Source organism: Prionailurus bengalensis, chromosome C1 (assembly GCF_016509475.1).
Source record: "Prionailurus bengalensis isolate Pbe53 chromosome C1, Fcat_Pben_1.1_paternal_pri, whole genome shotgun sequence".
NCBI classification, from domain to species: Eukaryota; Metazoa; Chordata; class Mammalia; order Carnivora; family Felidae; genus Prionailurus; species Prionailurus bengalensis.
In genome coordinates, this window is record NC_057345.1 from 64,815,061 (window position 1) to 64,827,415 (window position 12,355).

Genomic DNA, 12,355 nt, shown 5'->3' on the forward strand with positions numbered 1-12,355 from the left:
AAAACACTGGAAGCATATTGAAAGTGATTACCTCTAGTGGAAATATGGGTGAGTTTTTTGTTAATCATTTTAATTTTTCCACAATTAATGTGTTTACTAAAAATACAAAGCTTGATATTTTAGGTCAAATATGAAACATGAACAATACATTTACTGTAAAAAAAAAAAAGTGATACATGAAAACTCACTAAAATACTCTAACATAAAAGCTAAGATAAAGTTGTCCTATCCCAGATATATATATGAAATGTTCATACTGTATTAGTTTTACTCCTATGAACTGCAGAGACAGAATTATATCAATGCTTCAGTGACAGTTATATACAAAGTTTAAAGAAAAAGACTATTTTATTCTATCGTTATTTTAGAGCTTCAAAGTAATGATATCTACATTTCAAAAATGTTGCTAAATTAAACAACGTTACCTCATAACTTCTATAATCTACTTCCACATCATCTCCATACACATTTAGTTCCATATTCTTGTGACTAAACACTGTAGCTGGTTTGGGATTTCTAGGGTTGCATGCCATATCGTCTGCAAGCATCAGAACAATGTGACTAGGAAAAAAAAAATTCCAGGAAATATGCTACTTAAATAAAACCAAAAAGTTAAAAGCAGATACATTTTATTTATATCATGAGGCAATTATGTTCATTCTTTTCATTAAAAATAACAAAAATAATTATTGAGTACATTTTTTAAAAGAAATTTTTAATTGTTTTCATATCCTTATGTAGTATAAACTTTAAAGAAGGGAATTTAGAACAATCTGGCATGAACTTATCCACAGAACCTGAAATTACTAACTTAAGTTTTATGCCATAGAGCAAAGGGAAGCTGAAAGAGCTACACTATCTTCCCCAAATATTTTTTAAAATTTTAGTAATATTTGGAGCACCTGGGTGGCTCAGTTGGTTAGGCATCTGACTTCAGCTCAGGTCATGATCTCATGGTCTGTGGGTTCAAGCCCCGCACTGGGCTCTGCTCTAACAGCATAGCACCTACTTGGATTTTCTGTCTCCCTCTCTCTGCCCTTCCCCTGCTTGCTCTCTCTCTCTCTCTTTCTCTCAAAAATAAACAAACATTAAAAAAAAGTAAAATAAAATTTTAGAAATATTTGACATTCTTAAGACTTATAGAGTCCACATTAAGCTACGATACTCCAAAAATTTAACTTTCAGAATCTTAAATGCTTAAGAATGGAAACATGCAAGTGCGATCAGTGTGCCACAGAACACACCCCCAGGCCAATCATTGTTCACTGGCTCCACTCCATCTCCATAATACCAGACAGCATCTCTTAACTAGATACTGAAATAGTTCGCTATCTGGCTTCCTGCTTCCAGTTTTGCCCTAATCTTACAAGTCATTCTCCTTATAACTACCAGACTGATCTTTCTTAAGTCAAATCATTAAACTAAGTAAGTCAAACCATTAAATTTTCCCATTTAAAATCCTCTAAAGACTCATTATAATTAGAGGAAAACTGAAATTCCTTTCATGGTCTAAAGACTTTCTTAATGTGGCTTCTGCATACCTCTCTAACTGCAGCTCCTAGCATCCACATACACTATGCTCCTTCCACCCTGGCCTTTCTGTTCCAGGAATACACCAGGCCCTTCCCACTTTAGGGGCTACTTACTGACGAACTACATTTAGACTTCTCCCAGATCTTCCTATCATTCCAATCTTAGCTAAGCTACCCCATTCTTATTAGGTGTTTATTTTCTATAGGTCATTTATGAATTTGAAATCCTCATCATCTCCCCCCACCACCTCTAGTGGAATATAAGCTCTCTGAGGACAGGGGCTTTATCTGTCCTGTTCACAACTGTATCACTCACACCCAAGCATAGTAAAAGAGCCTGGCATATAGTAAGTATTCAATAAATATCTGCTGAGTGAATGAAACATTTTCATTTTTGCATATATTTTCTTTGAGAGAAGATTATAAAATTTATCTTAAATACTTCTCATCTTGATCTTACCATTAAAAGTGGTGAACATGAATCAGGCAATTCTTTATTCTACCATATACTGAGCTTCCCAAACATAAGGGAAAAATTAAATGTGGCATACATAATTAGTTTGGCAGGAGACAGCAAGAAGAAAGTGTTCTGCTGCATATGTTCCAAATACATTAAAGTTCAAAACTGAAACATTGTGATTTTTCTTGAAAATTGGCTAGATTTCTATTTTGAAAGGGTTCCAACCCTGCCGCATTCAAAGATCAGATCTTCAGCTGTTACTGATTCATGCTCACAGAATTGTGAAAGTTACTCCTCTTAAAATGGAAAAATAGATCTTTTCTTTTTTCATAATTTAAGATGACAAACTTACATTAAGTTATTGTCAGTCATCTTTTTTGTTATAAGCCATCATTAAATAAGACTGAACTGACTTCCAAATCTCAATATAGGAGTACTACTTTAGGCCATTTGACTTATGGTTAATTTCGCTCTATGAAATGAAATGATTATTAAATATCTATAAATGTCAATGTCAAAAAGTAGTAATTTCAGCTTAAAATGATAAATTCAATCAACATCTTTCCTACAGACAATTCTGAGCCTCAATATAACAGCATCATAACCTTCAGTTAACATAATCAATGTCATTTAAAAAATCATTTTATTTGTGGCTAATCACTGAAAAAAAAAACAGGACTGGAAACAGACTGTATTTCAAAGATGTAGAAGTCACACCACATATTCTAATTCACTATTTCTAAAACTTAAGAAAGGTTCAGAACGCTTTTCTGAAGAAAAAAAAATTCTCACTTGGTCCAAGTGTTAAATTATTTGTATAATAATACTAAAATATAGAAGTGAAAGCAAACTGCTTAGGCTTATAGTTCTTATAAAACTAAGAACAAATACAAAATTATAAATCATATTTTTAAAAAACTACCAAACTAATAATACTCTAAAAACATTAACTCCATTTGAAAGATGATGTTATTTTGCTAAAACTGAATGTCTGCTATTGTATTTCACAGGAAAAAGAGATAACATCAGGTCAGGTCCTATATCTCCTTTCTTTTTTCTGTATTTTGATATCTACACTACAATGTAACTCAGTAATAAGAAAATGTTCACAAAAGTATGCTGTACAAAATGTGATTCATAAATTCCTGTTATGTTACTTGACTGTTCAGGATAATCCGATCTTAAGACTTTGCCAATAAACATTCTCCAAACAGCAGTTATCTAACTTGCTGACTCCTTAAAGTGTCTTTGTCACTTGAATATCAGGTTAGTATCACAGCAGTTTTTTTAAGTCTTCACTGAGTGGGTATCAGATCAATCACTGCTGGAATCAAAACCAAAGAAAATAAATCTACACTAAAGATATACTACTATATTCATATAACAACAGCAATCTGCTTTGTATCCTATTAAAACTGAGACAAAATCCCTCAAATATATCCAATCGATACAAGAATATGATATTCTTACAGTCTGGCAATCCTATACGACCATGTGTGATGACTCAACTCTCACTCTATTCAAGGCCCTGCAAAACCTACATCACACAACAAAACATATGGCAATATGGCCTTCTCTCAACACAAAACCAAAAGAAAAAGTGAGCACTGAAATTGTATAAGTTCAAACTGGCTTTGAATCCAAACAGTGTGTCAGTTATTTATATAAGAGTTTCCACATATTTTAAATCATGCATTTCTGTTAGTTAAAAAAATATGAGGGCACACCCATATATACCTACTAATTTGTACATCATACATATTTGCTACTTTAAGTATATATAATAAATATTAGTGAAGCATAACTTCTTTCCTTTTATAGATTAAAAAAAAACTACTAATATTTTCTTCCCTTACCACTCCTTAGTAGCTGATTTAAAAGAATACTTTAATCATGCTTATATCTATTTTAAGGACAATTAAAATAAAAATGAAATTTCAAAACTTCTCAAAAAAGAAGGCTGAAACACAATTTGAGAAACATGTGGGGGAAAAATGGACTAAAATAAATACATTCCATTATGTTTGCCAAACATTGAATAAACAGGTAAACCCTGCATCAAGTCTGCTAGGGCCATTCTTTATTCACCTCCCCAAAGTTCTTCCTTGGCCCAATCAGGAACCAGGAACCAATTGGTTAAAAAAAAAAAAATTAAATAGATGAATAATCCTTCATTGTCCTGTATCATTATAGTGTGACATTTCAAAAAGCATAACTCTTCATTTACAATAGACTGGTATTACCTTAATAAAAATTTTTCACTGAATTAAATTAAATAAATTACTGTATTGGTAAAAATGTTTTTTAAATGTTCACTTAAAACTGCTATGCTATAGCCATGCTAACTAATCAGATAATTCTATCTGAAAGCATCTTTAGCTACCAGAGCTAGGATCACCAGGCTTATCTTCAGTAATATCAACATCCCAATGTAGAATAGTAGCTGAAATTAAGACAGCAGGAGATCTGAGAATCACAGGGATCTTTGGTGCTCTCTTAACTCTAGATTTCTGGTCATAGGTGTTGCTTTTTTCCCTCCTGATATAAATTATTCAGTATATTCTATATTATTGCTTCTGCAGCAATCTAATGACAGTTGGACCGAGCCAATTCAACAAATTTTGTTATGTAATAATTAGCTTGATGCCAGAGTAATTTACTTTTAGGCTTTTCTCCCTCTCTCTTCCATGTCTGGAGGAATCTCCAAGTGAATAAATCTCATCACCCATGCACTATGAAACTAATCATAGCAAATGTGCTAGCCACAGGTGCTGGACCATTAGGATTTTCTGAATTACTTTCAACTTGCCAAATGTCAAACAACTGGCATTACTGGACTACAGGATGCCAAGTATTTTATGTTATTAGAAATAAAACTCAAAAACTGCACTGCAGAGATGGGAAATCAACAGTAGCAGACATGTCACATGAAGGTAGAGCCAGCTAGTTATAGGCTTATATATTTAAAGTCACATGTAGTTTAGTATAATATAATAACTAACATTGATTGAGCACTTGGTATATCTCAACCACTGCACTAATAAAACAAGCACATTACAAGCATTATCTCATACATTATTTCTAAGGTATGTATTTTCTCATCCCTATTTTACAGGTTATGAACTGAGGTACACAAAAGTTAAGTCACACAGCTAGTAAATAGTGGAGCTCAGATCCCACCCAGTTTGTTTGACATGAACATTTATTTGCTTTTAACAATGCTGCATTACCCTTAAATTACATGAACTAGGATCTGGAAGGATGTATGATATGTTTCGTTTTATATTGATAATTTAATCATCTCAGGTGATTAAGGTAAATGCATGAACTCATTGCTGTTCAATATTTATAGCACATAACTGATACAAAATAAGGCTCTTGAAATTCTAAACGGAACCATCCAGAAACCTTAGCAAACTTTCAAATTGAAGAATAGCACTAAGGCATATAATTTCTCCTTTAAATGTAGTAAAGTATAACTAAAAATTTTAAGTGCCCACTTAAATGCAAAAATCAGAGAACAGAACTTCAAAGAGGTACCGAGGCTAACATTCTACACAGTCTCCAATCAATTCCCCAAAGCCGCTCTTTTCTACAGAAAGGAGCTGGGATTACATCCTGCTGCTGGCCCTTCCCTCACCTTTACAGCCACCAAGCCTGACATTTTCAAATCTCTCAACTGTCTGCTCCGGCAGCCTATACTTAAGTCTTCACTGCTTCATCTGTGCTTCCAAACGTTCCCCAATATTAACCACTCTTCCTATAATGGGGGGAGGGGGCAAGCAGCAGAGATGCCTCACCCACTTCTTTCCCCTTTCCTGTTAAAGTTGTTCTTGCATAGGCAAGTTTTTCATCTTTCTTCCAGTTTCCCACTGCTCAACTTCCCACTAACTAGTTTACTGACTTACTCAAGCACACTAGCCTCAAGGTTTAGAATTCAAATGTGTACATTATATTACCCAAATTACAAGATATTGTGTCTCTTGACCATTATGGATGGCTCACAGAAATAGCCAATATAATGGTGCATTAATGAATGCCACTGATCAAGCATAAACTATTTTTGTCAAAATACATAGGATAAAAAATTTTAAATCTTGATATACCACATATAGTCCATCATAATGGGAATCAATCAGTATGTGCAATCTTTCACATATTCTCATGTTTAACAGAAAAATTACTGTTGTTATTTTTCCAGTAATATCTGTACTGATTTAGTCAGATCTCCCCAACTCAACCATTTTACAAGCATCTTGGAATCTTGCTTAGCATTAGATTTTAGCAGTCTATACGTAAAATGTTTAGAATGCTATAAGCAGTCTCCTAGTACTTGACCACAATGCCAGAATTGCATATTTTGACTGAAAAATACATGCAAACATCAGCAATATGCCCTCTCTGGTACATTTCTATTCTCAAATGACAAGAAAATCAAAAGGTCCTCTTAATTTGGGGCATTAAACAAAAGAGTTTGGATATTATTTTCATCAAGAGGACTTGGATGGAGGCGCCTGGGTGGTTCAGTCGGCTAAGCATCCCACTTCGGCTCAGGTCATGATCTCACAGTTCTTGAGTTCAAGCCCTGCGTGGGGCTCTGTCTGTGCTACATACAGCTCAGAGACTGCTTCAGATTCTGTCTCTCCCTCTCTCTCTGCTCCTCCCTTGCTCTCGCTCTTTCTCAAAAATAAAACATTAAAATTTTTTTTAAAAAAAGAGGGCTTGGATGGATATGCTTCTTCTGAGGTATCAATTTTATAAATAATAAAAAAAATCTATTTGGCAAAGGATAAACTATAGAGACCAAACACTGGTGAAGAGTTTTCTACTACCACTTCTGCTCTTCAACTTGATCATAAGAATCAACTAGGACAAAAATTAAAAAAGAAAAATTTTAAGTTGAGACTATCACAGATAAAAAGAGCAACTGGAAGATAATAAATCTCAATCAAATGTAAGTTAACAATTTGGGTTTTTTAAAGCAATAAAATGGTGTTCATTGTCATGAATTTGATTTAACCATTCCGTATTACGTGGTACAAGCACTTACTATATTTTAGCCAAATTACCAAATTTAGATTCATTTTTTTTTTCAACGTTTATTTTTATTTTTGGGACAGAGAGAGACAGAGCATGAACGGGGGAAGGGCAGAGAGAGAGGGAGACACAGAATCGGAAACAGGCTCCAGGCTCTGAGCCATCAGCCCAGAGCCCGACGCGGGGCTCGAACTCACGGACCGCAAGATCGTGACCTGGCTGAAGTCGGACGCTTAACCGACTGCGCCACCCAGGCGCCCCCAGATTCATATTTAATAAGATTCTAGAAAAATAAGATTGGAAGTTACAGAAAAATGGAAACAGGGTAAAATGACAGAATGAAACACTGTACTTCATTTCTTGAGAGTAAAAGAGAAAACTCAGTTTCTGAATTTAAATCAAATTCTGAAGATACATATTAAACAATATGATAGAACTTCCAAAAACAAATGTGAACACAGAATCTTAGTAGACAAGCAAGTTAAAAATAAAAGTGTAAGGTAGAATTCTGAGTAAGGAACTTTTAAAATTTCTTCCAGTTCTAACACAGAAGTGATGATTACTAGTATGTAAAATGTAGCCACAATATACCAGAGGAAATGAGGTAGAGACAGGATGTGGCAACTGTATTTGTTGCATTTACCTTGTGACAGGCACCGGGCTTCAGTCCTTTCAGATGCCTCATTCTCACTAAATCACAATACTGTGAAGACTAGTATTGTCTGCATTCTAAAGATAAGGAAATTCAGTGAGGCCAAAACACTTCCCAAAGCTACATGGCTGGTAAGTACAGGAGCTGAGATTTTACTTCAAAGTCCACACATTTTCCATCCATTACTACATTCTTTGGCACAATGGAATACACTGGCTTTTACTCATTCACAAGGAATGAGCAGAGCCAAACAACAATAACAATAACAACAACAACAATGAGGAGGACGAGGACGAACCTTTAGTAATTTCTATACTCGCATCAACAAAGATTAAAGGGATATCACTTTTCCTCATAAGAACTGCATCTTAGCATTTCCATTTGCTGTGGTTCAATGAAATGTATGCTTTTAAACTTCATTACAAACATTCGAAAATTTTATATAAACAAATCATTTAATTACAGAGCTATAGGTTTTGTCTGTTTACATCTTTAACTGGAAAATCTTTTTTTTTTAAATCTCAAATCATTTTTTTTTAATTACAATAAAAATCTGACTAAAAACACCTGGGGAATGGGATGTTCTCATTTCAACTCTTTTCAAAACTCAATACCAGTCTAGTGCCCTTATCTGCACTTGCCCTGCTCTACCCTGCAAATGAGCACCACAGACCCCCTGCCCTGAGGCTACAGTCATTGCCACTTTGGTACCCACTGTATGATTAAGCCACAATCTTCAATCAGTAAGCATATTCTTTTCCATCATCACATTTATGATGTTTCTTCCAAGCACGGCATGACTTTTATGAGGGCAAGAGAATTGTAGAAATTCATTAGTAGTCCAAGAAGCCACATAAGAGCAGTTACTCTGGCCACAGAAGTGTTGAATTGGGATCCACAAAGCATCTTCCAGTTCTGACTTAGATGGGGTAAGCCTCGGTGCACTTCCTTTCCTTTGCTCAATATGACTAGACTGAAGATTTCCTGCTTCTTGTTAGGAGGTTCATTTCATTTTCCATTACTCCCAACTTTATACTTATAGCACTGAGAATTTCAAGTGGAGGATGTTGAAGTTTCTGTACATCACTTCTGTATTCAATTTTTAAAATTAGCTCATAACTCTAATGAATATTTTTAAACTAAGTTAACATGGCTCAAATGAACGGCTCAACTCTCATGGAGGTCACACATACAAGAACATGATATTTCTTATTATACATAATGCAACCAATAAGACCTTAAACGAAGTTTTTTGAGAAACTTAATAAGTATGGCATTACTACAATAGTAAGAGTATGTGAAGCAATGTATGGCACTGCTCTTATGGAAAAGGAAGGCATCCATGATCTTGAGTGACCTTTTGATGAAGGGTGCCATCCAACCACATTAATGATAACTGGTTAAGTCTTACAAAACACAAGTTTTGTGAAGAACCTGGTTGTTGTACTCCTATTCACTGTGTTGCAGGCTATGGAAGAGCTCAAATGCTTGTGTGCTTGGAGATAAAGATGTAGTACAGATCATAAAATAAAAGCAGTACGGAGCTTTTAACATCAAGCAACTTTTGTATTTAGAGAAGTATCACTATAAAATGTGTCTGTGCTGCAAAGACATCAGTAGCCAATAAAACTGGAGTGCCTGATGCTACTGTCTTGGAAGTGGAACTTCAGACAGGACCTAATTTGTTGTGCATATCACCCAAGAAGTTGGCGCGGTGAATAAGTCTAATGAAGCTTTCATAGGAATACTGAAAAGTAGTTTTACCAGGTTACATGCTTCATAGAACCTCTATGTTTGGCTAACAACCAACCTATCTAGATACTCAGGAAAAGATCCTTGCTGTTCAACAGTTAAAATGTGCTTATCATTTGTACCAGCTGACCTTTTCTAAAATCATGCAATACTCAGTTGTAAGTCTTCTTTAAACCTACTCCCATGCCAGAATCTTATCAATACATAAGAAATATAGACAGATTAGGGACCAAAATATCCAATATAACACTTGTATATTTTTAGTATCATATAGCACTAAAATCTAGGAACTCTGAACATGCTAAATTTTATGTGATTCATTCCTTCAGTCATTTCAAACATTGGAATCAAAGGTGACATGGTTATTTGTTTTCTCACTTTGTTTACATCGTACACATTCAGATGAGTATATACCAGTTTTGTGAAACCATTAATTTTTGTTATTTTACCAAGTTGTACAGTGACTATTTAATGTCTGTTTATAGATCTCATTTTGTTCTGTTATGGAAAACCTCTATCTTGAAAATCTACATTGCACAGAAGCATATCTTTAATGTCTCCAGGCAAAAAAAAGTTTTACAGTTAATTTAATGTTTACACTTTTGGGTGCAACTTTACAGGAAAACCTAAAAAAGATACAGGAAAAGGCTATTCAATATTTCTAGTATAATACTGTCCTTGTCTTATACAGAATATGCAGAATATGTTCTTTAATTTAGTAAATACTTTTTAAAGGTAGAGATGTTTTATTATTGTAGCTACAATTCTTAATCATAAAATTATCATTATTTTTCCATATCTACTGGATGCTGTTTACCAGTTATATTTTTGTTTGAAGTACGCCTTTTTCCCTTCTTTTCCCAACCTCCCTTGCAAAAAAAAAAAAAAAAAAAAGTGGGTTTCTGCCAGTGAGCTGAGCAGACATTTGATTTTTATATGCCTTTAGAACTGTGTAACTCAGTATTTAGATGCTTGATAATTTATCACATAATTGATCAAACAGCTATGTGTATTAATGTCAGTTCAACCATATATTTATACTGTCTTGTAATGTGTAGTTATAGTTCCATGGGAGAAATAATTTGCCAGTGTTCACCAGCTTGTTAAAACCTAGTGTGAGAGCTAAACATCTAAATAAGTAATGAAATGGAAAAAAAAAAAGACATTTAAACTACTTTTCTGAATAAGAACAATCTACTAAACAAAAATCTTTATTTGCATATGAAGGCTAACATTTGAATATCTATTTTATTAAATACAGCAACATAAACAGAATTCAATAAAATGCAGGAAATTAAGTTAGATTTTATTTGCCCAGAATAAAATCTAAAATATATTTGTTAGAACAAACTCCCTAATAAGGTCTTATTTGATTGTCCTTTGCTTGTTGTGTGGTGGAGAAAAACTGACATTTCAGGTAAATTAAGTTCTGATTAATATGGGTTTTACTTTCTGAAATAACACATCTGAATTTCAAGATTGGAAGCCTTGGGCATGGATATTATGCTAAATAAAAGTTAATGGGTGGGCATAAGGATTTAATGTCAGGATACCTTTTGCTGAATTGAGTAACCTCCCACTTAGGCTCAGATCAAATTCTTGGAAACCATTAACATAAAACTCTGTGAAATATATCTTTTCTCCAAAGAAATCCAATTATGCTCACAAATGTTAGTTTCACTTAGCCTTTTAGCAACCCTGAAAGAGTCAGATATGACATGACAGAGAATTACATTGTTTTTTATCAATTCTCCAATCCTCAGAACTGTCTTAGAAATACTATTACCATCACTTTCCATGGTGACATGTCAAGTGTTGCCTTATTTTGAGGTCACTCCCACTGCCACCACCCAAACACTTATGTTTTATCTTAGAGACTATAGTTTACTCTGCTGCCCTTTACTCTTCCCTGTATCCCCACTTCAGTTTAAATTATACAAATTGGCAAGTGTATTCTAATCACCATAGGCTCTCAACACATACTTACTGGTTGGAAAAGGGAAAGAGGGAAGAAGGAGAAAAGAAGGGAAGAAGTCAATAAAATTAGTGTGTATTCTGCCCCACCCCTCACCAGTTGTCTTCCTTATTTCTCAGGCCAGCCTAGCACCCATCCTAAGTCACATGACCTCAAATGCATCAGGCTTTTTATTGGTTCCCCCCAATTTTTCAACCTACTTTAGAAAGAATCAGTGTAATAAATGGAAGAGTCAATGCAGATACCTAAGAACCCCCAAATTAATTTTATTCCCTCTCTTCCCATTTTTACTTTTCCTTTCTTTGGGCATCTTCCCCTGACCTACATAAATTCTGTTGGTCTCAAAATCAAAACTCTGTCTCAGTTCTAGATCCCCTCAGTCTATGCTTTCTATTTCATTCTCAATCAACATCCTCCAGCCACTTTTTCTACTTCTTTGCTTCCCATTACTTCTTCAAACTATTATAATCATAATTCAACTCAGCTGATTTCTAAGAAATTGAGTGTACCTCTTATATGACATTTCTATATTTAACACTGTGGGCTATTCCCTTGTCAAACTCCTCTTGGGTTGCATGATTCCTCATCTTGGAATACTGATTCCAAACACTCCTGTCTGTCACACCCACTAGGTATCTTCTTGATAGGATCCATTAGACATTTAAACTCACAAGATGACCCCATTTGGCATCAAATTCAGTTAGAAGGACACAAAACAGGAAACCACGTTTGTCAGTAAAATAGTAGGCTTAAATGACAGCTCCAAAAGATATCCATGTCCTAATCCCCAGAACATGTGGTGTGAATATGTTACCTTTAAAGACAAAAGGGACTTTGTAGATTTGATTAAATTAAGGATTTTGAGATGGGGAGAGTATTCTGAATTTATCTGTAATCACTAGGGTCCTTATAAGAGAGAGAGGCAAGAGCATCAGAGTCAGAGAAGG

At 34.5% G+C, this 12,355-nt stretch overlaps 1 protein-coding gene and 1 pseudogene across 1 annotated transcript in view; one reads left to right on the plus strand and one right to left on the minus strand.

Moving 5' to 3' along the window:
* PIGK (phosphatidylinositol glycan anchor biosynthesis class K) overlaps nucleotides 1-12,355 on the minus strand; it is a 122,013-nt gene that overhangs the window by 82,697 nt on the left and 26,961 nt on the right. Inside the window, exon 4 of the mRNA XM_043575306.1 lies at nucleotides 426-561. Within this exon, the coding sequence (XP_043431241.1) occupies nucleotides 426-561 (136 nt within the window). The remainder of the gene's footprint in view (nucleotides 1-425; nucleotides 562-12,355) is intronic.
* LOC122480663 lies at nucleotides 8,693-10,288 on the plus strand (annotated as a pseudogene).